The following is a 13,003-nucleotide window of genomic DNA, read 5'->3' on the forward strand; positions in this document are numbered from 1 at the left end:
ATTAAAGCAGCAATAACACTGGCCTTCTTTAGACTAGATGAGTATCTGGAGCTTCAGCATTTGTGGGTTCGATTACAGGCTCAAAATGGCCAGAAATGAACTTTCTTCTGAAACTCAGTCTATTCTTGTTCTGAGAAATGAAGGCTATTCCACGCGAGAAATTGGCAAGAAACTGAAGATCTCGTACAACGCTGTGTACTACTCCCTTCACAGAACAGCGCAAACTGGCCCTAACCAGAATAGAAAGAGGAGTGGGAGGCCCCGGTGCACAACTGAGCAAGAGGACAAGTACATTCCAGTGTTTAGTTTAAGAAACAGACGCCTCACAAGTCCTCAACTGGCATCTTCATTAAATAGTACCCGCAAAACACCAGTCTCAACGTCAACAGTGTAGAGGTGACTCTGGGATGCTGACCTTCTAGGCAGAGTTGCAAAGAAAAAGCCATATCTCAGAATGGCCAATAAAAATAAAAGATTAAGATGGGCAAAACAACACAGACACTGGAAAGAGGATCTCTGTTAATGGACAAAAAATGGCTTTTCTTTCAAAAACAAGGACATTTCCAAACTTTTGAATGATGGTGTGTATATATTTTAAAGAGAAATACCATGGTGCAATTTAAAATTGCCCAAAATCCCACAACCCACGAACAATACATTTTCACCCGTGACATACTGTCAAAGTAGCCCAGTTTGCTAGAAAACCTTGAACATGACAGCACTGGCGCGGAGGACCACGTGCACTTAGCGCGAGCTGAGGATCAAACATTGAGACAACAGGCCAGGTAGACAGCAATGCACACACACACACCAAAACTAAAGTAAAAAAATAGGCCTACAAATATAAAATAAGTAGATTTCACTCCAGTGACCTCAGTAAATATTTCCCAGAATATAATAATTGCATTTATTTTTATTTAACCTGTATTTAACTAGGCAAGTCAGTTAAGAACAAATTCTTATTTATGACTGCCTACATGGTATTTTTACCATTCTATTTCCATGTCTAGTCCTCAATTCAAATGGAGGCAGTTACACAGAACATTGTTTATTCATAATTTACAACGTTGCAAATTCAAAAAAAATGTTTTAATGTGTTTTCTATTCAAATAGAAAACTATTATTAAAGTAGAAAACTTTATATTTTTGGGGGTAATATTTTTCTCAATATTTTTTCCCCCTTCACATTTAAAAAAAATCTTCCCACTACCCCCTGGGGACTGCCCACGTAGAATGAGCATTATGATGCATTAACATGACACTACAACATTCTATAACAGCCATGTTAGAACCCCATTAGCATGACACTACAACATTCTATAATAGCCATGTTAGAACCCCATTAACATGACACTACAACATTCTATAGCAGCCATGTTAGAACCCCATTAACATGACACTACAACATTCTATAATAGCCATGTTAGAACCCCATTAACATGACACTACAACATTCTATAACAGCCATGTTAGAACCCCATTAACATGACACTACAACATTCTATAACAGCCATGTTAGAACCCCAGTAACATGACACTACAACATTCTATATCAGCCATATTAGAACCCCATTAACATGACACTACAACATTCTATAACAGCCATATTAGAACCCCATTAACATGACACTACAACATTCTATAACAGCCATGTTAGAACCTCATTAACATGACACTACAACATTCTATAGCAGCCATGTTAGAACCCCATTAACATGACACTACAACATTCTAGATCACTGACAGCCATGTCAGAACCCCATTAACATGACACTACAACATTCAATAGCAGCCATGTTAGAACCCCATTAACATGACACTACAACATTCTATACCAGCCATGTTAGAACCCCATTAACATGACACTACAACATTCTATAGCAGCCATGTTAGAACCCCATTAACATGACACTACAACATTCTATAGCAGCCATGTTAGAACCCCATTAACATGACACTACAACATTCTATGACAGCCATATTAGAACCCCATTAACATGACACTACAACATTCTATAACAGCCATGTTAGAACCCCATTAACATGACACTACAACATTCTATAACAGCCATGTTAGAACCCCATTAACATGACACTACAACATTCTATAACAGCCATGTTAGAACCCCATTAACATGACACTACAACATTCTATAACAGCCACGTTAGAACCCCATTAACATGACACTGCAACATTCTATAACAGCCATGTTAGAACCCCATTAACATGACACTACAACATTCTATAACAGCCATATTAGAACCCCATTAACATGACACTACAACATTCTATAACAGCCATGTTAGAACCCCATTAACATGACACTACAACATTCTATAACAGCCATATTAGAACCCCATTAACATGACACTACAACATTCTATATCACTATGACAGCCATGTCAGAACCCCATTAACATGACACTACAACATTCTATAGCAGCCATGTTAGAACCCCATTAACATGACACTACAACATTCTATAACAGCCATGTTAGAACCCCATTAACATGACACTACAACATTCTATAACAGCCATGTTAGAACCCCATTAACATGACACTACAACATTCTATAACAGCCATATTAGAACCCCATTAACATGACACTACAACATTCTATAACAGCCATGTTAGAACCCCATTAACATGACACTACAACATTCTATAACAGCCATATTAGAACCCCATTAACATGACACTACAACATTCTATAACAGCCATGTTAGAACCTCATTAACATGACACTACAACATTCTATAGCAGCCATGTTAGAACCCCATTAACATGACACTACAACATTCTATATCAGCCATATTAGAACCCCATTAACATGACACTACAACATTCTATAACAGCCATGTTAGAACCCCATTAACATGACACTACAACATTCTATAGCAGCCATGTTAGAACCCCATTAACATGACACTACAACATTCTATAACAGCCATGTTAGAACCCCATTAACATGACACTACAACATTCTATAACAGCCATGTTAGAACCCCATTAACATGACACTACAACATTCTATATCACTATGACAGCCATGTCAGAACCCCATTAACATGACACTACAACATTCTATAACAGCCATGTTAGAACCCCATTAACATGACACTACAACATTCTATAACAGCCATGTTAGAACCCCATTAACATGACACTACAACATTCTATAGCAGCCATGATAGAACCCCATTAACATGACACTACAACATTCTATAACAGCCATGTTAGAACCTCATTAACATGACACTACAACATTCTATAACAGCCATGTTAGAACCTCATTAACATGACACTACAACATTCTATAACAGCCATGTTAGAACCCCATTAACATTACATGGGGAATTGAATGTCTACAATGACTGTAGAGGCCTATACCAGCATTATTTCATCATGTTAAAATACAGTTAGGTCTGAAATTACTGTATAAAATAATTCAAATACTGAGCTATATTGTGTGTCTCAAAAAATGGGGATGGGAAATTGACACCATTAAAGATTCTTAGAAATATAGGAGTCAAAAGTTTTTAGTATCTGGTCCCATATTCCAACCACGCAATGACTACATCAAGCTTGTGACTCTGGTTGCGTTTCAGATTAATTTGTGCCCAATAGAAATTAATGGTAAATTATGTATTGTGTCATTTTGGAGTCTCTTATTTTAAATAATAATATAATATTTCTAAACACTTCTTCTACATTATTGTGGATGCTACCGTGATTACGGATAATCCTGAAAGAATCGCCATTAATAATGAGGAGTAAGAAAGTTAGAGTCAAATATCATAACCCCAAGACATGCTAACCTCTCACCATTACAATAACAGTGGAGGTTAGCATTTTATATCATAACCCCAAGACATGCTAACCTCTCACCATTACAATAACAGTGGAGGTTAGCATTTTATATCATACCTCCAAGACATGCTAACCTCTCACCATTACAATAACAGGGGAGGTTAGCATTTTATATCATACCTCCAAGACATGCTAACCTCTCACCATTACAATAACAGGGGAGGTTAGCATTTTATATCATAACCCCCAAGACATGCTAACCTCTCACCATTACAATAACAGGGGAGGTTAGCATACCCCCAAGACATGCTAACCTCTCATCATTACAATAACAGGGGAGGTTAGCATTTTATATCATACCTCCAAGACATGCTAACCTCTCACCATTACAATAACAGGGGAGGTTAGCATACCCCCAAGACATGCTGACCTCTCATCATTACAATACCAGGGGAGGTTAGCATTTTATATCATACCTCCAAGACATGCTGACCTCTCATCATTACAATACCAGGGGAGGTTAGCATTTTATATCATACCACCAAGACATGCTAACCTCTCACCATTACAATAACAGGGGAGGTTAGCATTTTATATCATACCCCCACGACATGCTAACCTCTCCCCATTACAATAACAGGGGAGGTTAGCATTTTTTATCATACCACCAAGACATGCTAACCTCTCACCATTACAAATACAGGGAAGGTTAGCATTTTATATCATAACCCCAAGACATGCTAACCTCTCACCATTACAATAACAGGGGAGGTTAGCATTTTATATCATACCCCCAAGACATGCTAACCTCTCACCATTACAATAACAGGGGAGGTTAGCATTTTATATCATAACCCCAAGACATGCTAACCTCATCATTACAATAACAGGGGAGGTTAGCATTTTATATCATACCCCCAAGACATGCTAACCTCATCATTACAATAACAGGGGAGGTTATATAATTTACTAAATGTTTTTGAGCTCACTATTCGAATTGTTTTATACAGTCATTATTACTCATTTTTCTGTCAAGGGTGTCAATTTCGGACTCCACTGTCCATAGCCTCGTTTAATTGTCCCGATCTCGCGAGCTTACGAGAGCGCAGCAGTCAGGATAACAAATACCTGCCCCTCATTGTAAACAAACATTGATTTAAATTTCCACAAACCCACCGTAGTCGTCTTCATCTTTTACCCAAAACACGTCACTTCCTGAAACTTCTCTCAGTGAAATACCTTGTCGTCGTTACTAGCTCTGACCTTGCTCATAGCAGCTTTATTGAAAAAAAAAAAAGTTTGACATACTGTGATGTATGGTTGTCCCACCTAGCTATCTTAAATTGAACGCACTACCTGTACATCTCTCTGGATAAGAGCGTCTGCTACCTGACGAAAACGTTACATGTTGTTGTGTTGGGTTAAGGACAAGGAGGTGGAGTGTGGAGGGGCTCCGCCCAGAGTGCTGGGGTTAGACGACTACTTCATGACGGAGGTGGAGAAGATGGAGCAGGACCAAGATACAGGGAAACGAGTCAAACTCAAGGTCTGTCCTTTATGATTTCCCTCTGACCTACTTACTTAATCCTCTCTGTTCCTATGTGGAGACGTTTTAATCCTCTCTGTTCCTATGTGGAGACGTTTTAATCCTCTCTGTTCCTATGTGGAGACGTTTTAATCCTCTCTGTTCCTATGTGGAGACGTTTTAATCCTCTCTGTTCCTATGTGGAGACGTTTTAATCCTCTCTGTTCCTATGTGGAGACGTTTTAATCCTCTCTGTTCCTATGTGGAGACGTTTTAATCCTCTCTGTTCCTATGTGGAGACGTTTTAATCCTCTCTGTTCCTATGTGGAGACGTTTTAATCCTCTCTGTTCTTACTGTACGTTGAGTTCCTGTGTCTCTTATAGAATGTTAGCTGAAACGTATTGACGAGTTCCTGCACCAAAAATATAAACCGTACCGCCACTCAAAATGAGTCCAAGCCAATCACTATAGAGCACCACTACTATCTAGTTTAGTCAGATACTATCGCTCTGTAGATGGATGACTGTAGGCCTAAAAGGCTACATTTACACAGGTAGCCTAATTCTGATATTTTTCCAGTAATTGGTCTTTTGTCAATTCAGATCATTTCTTTTCCCAATAATTGGGTTTGACGATCAGAATTGTGCTGCCTGTGTAAATGCAGACCAAAGAAGGCCTAAAGACACCTACGCATGTATTACATAATGGCTCACTGAAGCTACATTTCCTCAATGTAGTATACACCGGTGATTTTTATTTATTTTTTAAATTAAAATTGTCCTATATTTATATGTAATGTAATATCAATTCCTAACATTTTCCTTTTGTCAGTGTCTGGAATACGAGTATGAAGCAGAGATGGAAGACACGTACAGGAACAGTATGCTAAAAACATTCAGGAAGACCCTCGACGACGGCTTCTTCCCCTTCATTATCATCGACGCAATTAATGACAGGGTTAAATACTTTGATCAGTTCTGGAGTGCTGCCAAGACTAAAGGCTTTGAGGTGAGTTAGTCATGTTTGTTTTTCATATCTTGAAATATCAAAAGAGATGCAAGCCTATCTTCCAATTTTGCAAACTAGCATACCGTTTAGAATACATGCCCAAGCCTCCCGGGTGGCGCTGTGGTCTAAGGCATCACAGTGCTGAGGCGCCACTATAGCCTCGGGTTCGGGAGACCAATGGGGCGGCGCACAATTGGGCCAACGTTATCCGGGATAGGGGAGGGTTTGATCGGCCAGGATTTCCTTGTCTCGTCGTGCTCTAGCGACTCCTTGTGGCGGGCCGGGCTCCTGCAAGCTGACTCCGCTCGTCAGTTGGACGGTGTTTCCTCCGACACATTGGTGCGGCTGGCTTCCGGGGTTAAACGAGCAGTGTGTCAAGAAGCAGTGTGGCTTGGCAGGGTCGTGTTTCGGGGGACGCATGGCTCTCGACCTTCGCCTCTCCCGAGTCCGTAGAGGAGTTTCGGGGGATGAGACAAGATTGTAAATACCAATTGGATATCATGAAATTGGGGAGTGAAAAGGGGGAGGAAACTAATTAAAGTAAAATTACTTCATTTTAAGTAGTGTCCTACTGTCGATGTTAGAACAGGTATTGTATTTTCATGTCGACAATCTACACAAATACTCTTGTCAAAGTGGACGAAAAATTCACATAAAAAAAAAAAGAAGAAGATTAATAGAAGTTAATATAACTCAAATATAGTCGTTGCAAATTTGTTCAGCTCCCATAGTCAATACATGTTAGAAACACCTGAGTCTCTTAAGAGGGTTTACACACCTGGATTGTACAATATTTATTACAAATTCTTCAAGCTCTGTCAAGATGTTGGGGGATCATGGATAGACAGCAATTTTCATGTCTTGCCATAGATTTTCAAGCAGATTTAAGTCAAAAACTGTAACTTGGCCACTCAGGAACATTCCCTGTGTTGGTAAGCAACTCCAGTGTAGATTTGGCCTTGTGTTTAAAGTTATTGTCCTGCTGAAAGGTGAATGTGTCTCCCAGTGACTGGTGTAAATCAGACTGAAGCAGGTTTTTCTCTAGGATTTTGACTGTGCTTAACCCTATCCTGTTTGTTTTAATTCTGAAAACCCTCCGTCTTTTCCGATGTCAAGTACACACATACCATGGTGTAGCCACCATCGTGCTTGAAAATAACGAGACATTTAATCAGTGATGTGTTGTTGGATTTGCCCCCAAAACATAAGGCTTTGCATTTAAGCCAAAAAGTGTATTCCTGTGTTTTTTTTGCAGTATTACTTTAATGCCTTGTTACAGGATGCATGTTCTGGAATATTTTTATTCTGTATATTTTGTATTCTATTCACTCTGTCATTTATGTCATTATTGTGGAGTCACTACAATGTTGTTGATCCATCCTCAGTTTTCTACCATCAGACATTGAACACTGTAGCCGTTTTATAATCACCATGGTGACGTCCCTGAGCAGTTTCCTTCCTGTCCTGCAGCTCAGTTCTTGGATGTGTCTGGGTGGTTTAATATATATAATAATGATTAACTTGACCACGCTTAAAGATATATTCAATGTCTGATTTGTTGTCACCCTTCTATCAATCACTGCCCCTTTTGAGGCTTTTGAAAATCTCGCTGTTTTTTGTTTTAGTTGCAGCTGTGCTTGATATTCAATACTTGACTGAGGGACCTTAAAGATGTTGACAGAGGAAGGGGTAGTCATTCACAAAATCATGGCAACTCCTATTATTTCACACAGTGAGTCCATGTAACTCATGCGGTTTGTTAAGCCACGTTTTATTCCTGGACTAATTTAAGCTTGCGCAAATACTTACGCAACGACTATTTTAGTTTGTTTCGTTTTTCTTCCACTTTGACTTTTATCTTTGTTTTTTTAAGATACTTTTTATAAATATATTTAAAAAAACAATTAAATCCATTTTAATCCCACTTTGTAACAATAACATGTGAATAAATCCAAGGGGTCTGAATACTTTTGCAAGGCCCTGTATTATTATAAACTGTATATTATAAACGTGTAAATGTTTATTTTCTTAGGTGTACTTGGCTGAAATCTCGGCAGACTATCAGACTTGTGCTAAAAGAAATGCCCACGGGCGGAAGATAAAGGATATTCAAAAGGTACCGTACTGAGTGTCCTCGCGTCAACAACCGCAGAGCTCTCGTACATTTTCAATGGCACCAGGTGTCATATTTCTCAAGGCATTGATAATGGCAGTGATAGACCATATTGTGTTTATTCATTTTCTGTACTCTGTATACTTTTATTCAGTATATAACAGGGACAGTCCATACGTATATCTATTCATTTTCTGTTTTTATATTTGTATTTTCTAATTTATTTTCCGTTGTCTATATAGATGTCCAGTAACTGGGAGTCGTCACCACGTCACATGATGCGGCTGGATGTCCGCTCCCTGCTTCAGGATGCTGCTATTGAGGAGGTATGTTAATATGGAAACATACGTTTTTCCATTATCAATATGTCGGACTAATGGTTTTCTATTCATTGAGACCTAATGAAATACAGCTAGGTTCTGGGGTCCTGTTTTTAAGAGTGAACCCTAGTCCTCTCTATGGCCCGAGGACCAGGTAACAATGTGTACTACCTGTCGGTGCTATCCTCCATGATTTTAGATGCACTTTATCCTCTTTGCTGTAATTGTGTTCTAGAAGTGTTCTAGAAGCCATTTTAGTAGACGCTTTTATCCAAAGCGACTTAGTCGGTGCGTACGTACTTTTTACCCTGGCGTTTACAAGCGCAGTAATCTACCAACTGAGCTACAGGAGGACCCACATCAAATTCAATAGAAACATTTTGTATTTGAAGGTTGAGATGGAAGACTTCAATCCTGATGATGAGTCGCTGAAGAAGCCCAAGAAGAAGGAGGAGGAGGAAGAAGACGTTAAGGTAGGACCCAGTCAGCATGCCCTTTATAGGTGGTGGTCAATGTTCCTAAACATGCCCTCACAGCTAACCTCCTGTAGGTTTTCATATCTTATCAACCAGCTAATTATTGGAATCAGGTGTGCTAGATTAGGGTTGAAGTGTAAACCTACAGGACAGTAGCTCTCTAGGAACAGGGTTGGAGAACCCTGGTGTAAACCTACAGGACAGTAGCTCTCCAGGAACAGGGTTGGAGAGCCCTGGTAAACCTACAGGACAGTAGCTCTCCAGGAACAGGGTTGGAGAGCCCTGGTAAACCTACAGGACAGTAGCTCTCCAGGAACAGGGTTGGAGAGCCCTGGTGTAAACCTACAGGAGAGTAGCTCTCCAGGAACAGGGTTGGAGAGCCCTGGTAAACCTACAGGACTGTAGCTCTCCAGGAACAGAGTAGGAGAACCCTGGTGTAAACCTACAGGAGAGTAGCTCTCCAGGAACAGGGTTGGAGAGCCCTGGTGTAAACCTACAGGACAGTAGCTCTCTGGGAACAGGGTTGGAGAGCCCTGGTGTAAACATACAGGACAGTAGCTCTCCAGGAACAGGGTTGGAGAGACCTGGTGTAAACCTACAGGACAGTAGCTCTCCAGGAACAGGGTTGGAGAGCCCTGGTGTAAACCTACAGGACAGTAGCTCTCCAGGAACAGGGTTGGAGAGCCCTGGTGTAAACCTACAGGACAGTAGCTCTCCAGGAACAGGGTTGGAGAGCCCTGGTGTAAACCTACAGGACGGTAGCTCTCCAGGAACAGAGTAGGAGAACCCTGGTAAACCTACAGGACAGTAGCTCTCTGGGAACAGGGTTGGAGAGCCCTGGTGTAAACATACAGGACAGTAGCTCTCCAGGAACAGAGTAGGAGAACCCTGGTAAACCTACAGGACAGTAGCTCTCTGGGAACAGGGTTGGAGAGCCCTGCTGTAAACATACAGGACAGTAGCTCTCTGGGAACAGGGTTGGAGAGCCCTGGTGTAAACCTACAGGAGGTTAGCTCTCTGGGAACAGGGTTGGAGAGCCCTGGTGTAAACCTACAGGACAGTAGCTCTCTGGGAACAGGGTTGGAGAGCCCTGGTAAACCTACAGGACAGTAGCTCTCCAGGAACAGGGTTGGAGAGCCCTGGTGTAAACCTACAGGACAGTAGCTCTCCAGGAACAGGGTTGGAGAGCCCTGGTGTAAACATACAGGACAGTAGCTCTCTGGGAACAGGGTCAGAGAGCCCTGGTGTAAACCTACAGGACGGTAGCTCTCCAGGAACAGGGTTGGAGAGCCCTGGTGTAAACCTACAGGACAGTATCTCTCCAGGAACAGGGTTGGAGAGCCCTGGTGTAAACCTACAGGACAGTAGCTCTCTGGGAACAGGGTTGGAGAGCCCTGGTAAACCTACAGGACAGTAGCTCTCCAGGAACAGGGTTGGAGAGCCCTGGTGTAAACCTACAGGACAGTAGCTCTCTGGGAACAGGGTTGGAGAGCCCTGGTAAACCTACAGGACAGTAGCTCTCTGGGAACAGGGTTGGAGAGCCCTGCTGTAAACATACAGGACAGTAGCTCTCTGGGAACAGGGTTGGAGAGCCCTGGTGTAAACCTACAGGACAGTAGCTCTCTGGGAACAGGGTTGGAGAGCCCTGGTAAACCTACAGGACAGTAGCTCTCTGGGAACAGGGTTGGAGAGCCCTGGTGTAAACCTACAGGACAGTAGCTCTCCAGGACTGACGTAGTTTACAGGTACAGTGGAGAGACATGCTGGTAGTTTACAGTGGAGAGACATGCTAGGTAGTTTACAGTGGACAGACATGCTAGGTAGTTTACAGTGGAGAGACATGCTAGGTAGTTTACAGTGGACAGACATGCTAGGTAGTTTACAGGGGAGAGACATGCTAGGTAGTTTACAGTGGACAGACATGCTAGGTAGTTTACAGTGGAGAGACATGCTAGGTAGTTTACAGTGGAGAGACATGCTAGGTAGTTTACAGTGGAGAGACATGCTAGGTAGTTTACAGTGGAGAGACATGCTGGTAGTTTACAGTGGAGAGACATGCTAGGTAGTTTACAGTGGAGAGACATGCTAGGTAGTTTACAGTGGAGAGACATGCTAGGTAGTTTACAGTGGAGAGACATGCTGGTAGTTTACAGTGGAGAGACATGCTAGGTAGTTTACAGTGGAGAGACATGCTAGGTAGTTTACAGTGGAGAGACATGCTAGGTAGTTTACAGTGGAGAGACATGCTAGGTAGTTTACAGTGGACAGACATGCTAGGTAGTTTACAGTGGACAGACATGCTAGGTAGTTTACAGTGGACAGACATGCTAGGTAGTTTACAGTGGACAGACATGCTAGGTAGTTTACAGTGGACAGACATGCTAGGTAGTTTACAGTGGACAGACATGCTAGGTAGTTTACAGTGGAGAGACATGCTAGGTAGTTTACAGTGGACAGACATGCTAGGTAGTTTACAGTGGACAGACATGCTAGGTAGTTTACAGTGGACAGACATGCTAGGTAGTTTACAGTGGACAGACATGCTAGGTAGTTTACAGTGGACAGACATGCTAGGTAGTTTACAGTGGACAGACATGCTAGGTAGTTTACAGTGGAGAGACATGCTAGGTAGTTTACAGTGGAGAGACATGCTGGTAGTTTACAGTGGAGAGACATGCTAGGTAGTTTACAGTGGAGAGACATGCTAGGTAGTTTACAGTGGAGAGACATGCTAGGTAGTTTACAGTGGAGAGACATGCTAGGTAGTTTACAGTGGAGAGACATGCTGGTAGTTTACAGTGGAGAGACATGCTAGGTAGTTTACAGTGGAGAGACATGCTGGTAGTTTACAGTGGAGAGACATGCTAGGTAGTTTACAGTGGAGAGACATGCTAGGTAGTTTACAGTGGAGAGACATGCTGGTAGTTTACAGTGGAGAGACATGCTAGGTAGTTTACAGTGGAGAGACATGCTAGGTAGTTTACAGGGGAGAGACATGCTAGGTAGTTTACAGTGGACAGACATGCTAGGTAGTTTACAGTGGAGAGACATGCTGGTAGTTTACAGTGGAGAGACATGCTAGGTAGTTTACAGTGGACAGTGGAGAGACATGCTAGGTAGTTTACAGTGGAGAGACATGCTAGGTAGTTTACAGGGGAGAGACATGCTAGGTAGTTTACAGTGGACAGACATGCTAGGTAGTTTACAGTGGAGAGACATGCTAGGTAGTTTACAGTGGAGAGACATGCTAGGTAGTTTACAGTGGAGAGACATGCTAGGTAGTTTACAGTGGAGAGACATGCTAGGTAGTTTACAGTGGAGAGACATGCTAGGTAGTTTACAGTGGAGAGACATGCTGGTAGTTTACAGTGGAGAGACATGCTAGGTAGTTTACAGTGGAGAGACATGCTAGGTAGTTTACAGTGGAGAGACATGCTAGGTAGTTTACAGTGGAGAGACATGCTAGGTAGTTTACAGTGGACAGACATGCTAGGTAGTTTACAGTGGACAGACATGCTAGGTAGTTTACAGTGGAGAGACATGCTAGGTAGTTTACAGTGGAGAGACATGCTAGGTAGTTTACAGTGGAGAGACATGCTAGGTAGTTTACAGTGGAGAGACATGCTAGGTAGTTTACAGGTACAGTGGACAGACATGCTAGGTAGTTTACAGTGGACAGACATGCTAGGTAGTTTACAGGTACAGTGAGTGACTCGATGACTTCAGCCCTTGGCTCTTTTAAAGACC

General features: G+C 41.9%; 1 protein-coding gene across 1 annotated transcript in view; it reads left to right on the forward strand.

The window, feature by feature from the left end:
• Positions 1-13,003, forward strand: part of LOC129817875 (YLP motif-containing protein 1-like) — a 60,385-nt gene that overhangs the window by 33,531 nt on the left and 13,851 nt on the right. Inside the window, exons 15-19 of the mRNA XM_055873478.1 lie at positions 5,240-5,359; positions 6,171-6,347; positions 8,380-8,463; positions 8,703-8,786; positions 9,173-9,253. Of these exons, the coding sequence (XP_055729453.1) occupies positions 5,240-5,359; positions 6,171-6,347; positions 8,380-8,463; positions 8,703-8,786; positions 9,173-9,253 (546 nt within the window). The remainder of the gene's footprint in view (positions 1-5,239; positions 5,360-6,170; positions 6,348-8,379; positions 8,464-8,702; positions 8,787-9,172; positions 9,254-13,003) is intronic.

Source organism: Salvelinus fontinalis, chromosome 20 (assembly GCF_029448725.1).
Source record: "Salvelinus fontinalis isolate EN_2023a chromosome 20, ASM2944872v1, whole genome shotgun sequence".
NCBI classification, from domain to species: Eukaryota; Metazoa; Chordata; class Actinopteri; order Salmoniformes; family Salmonidae; genus Salvelinus; species Salvelinus fontinalis.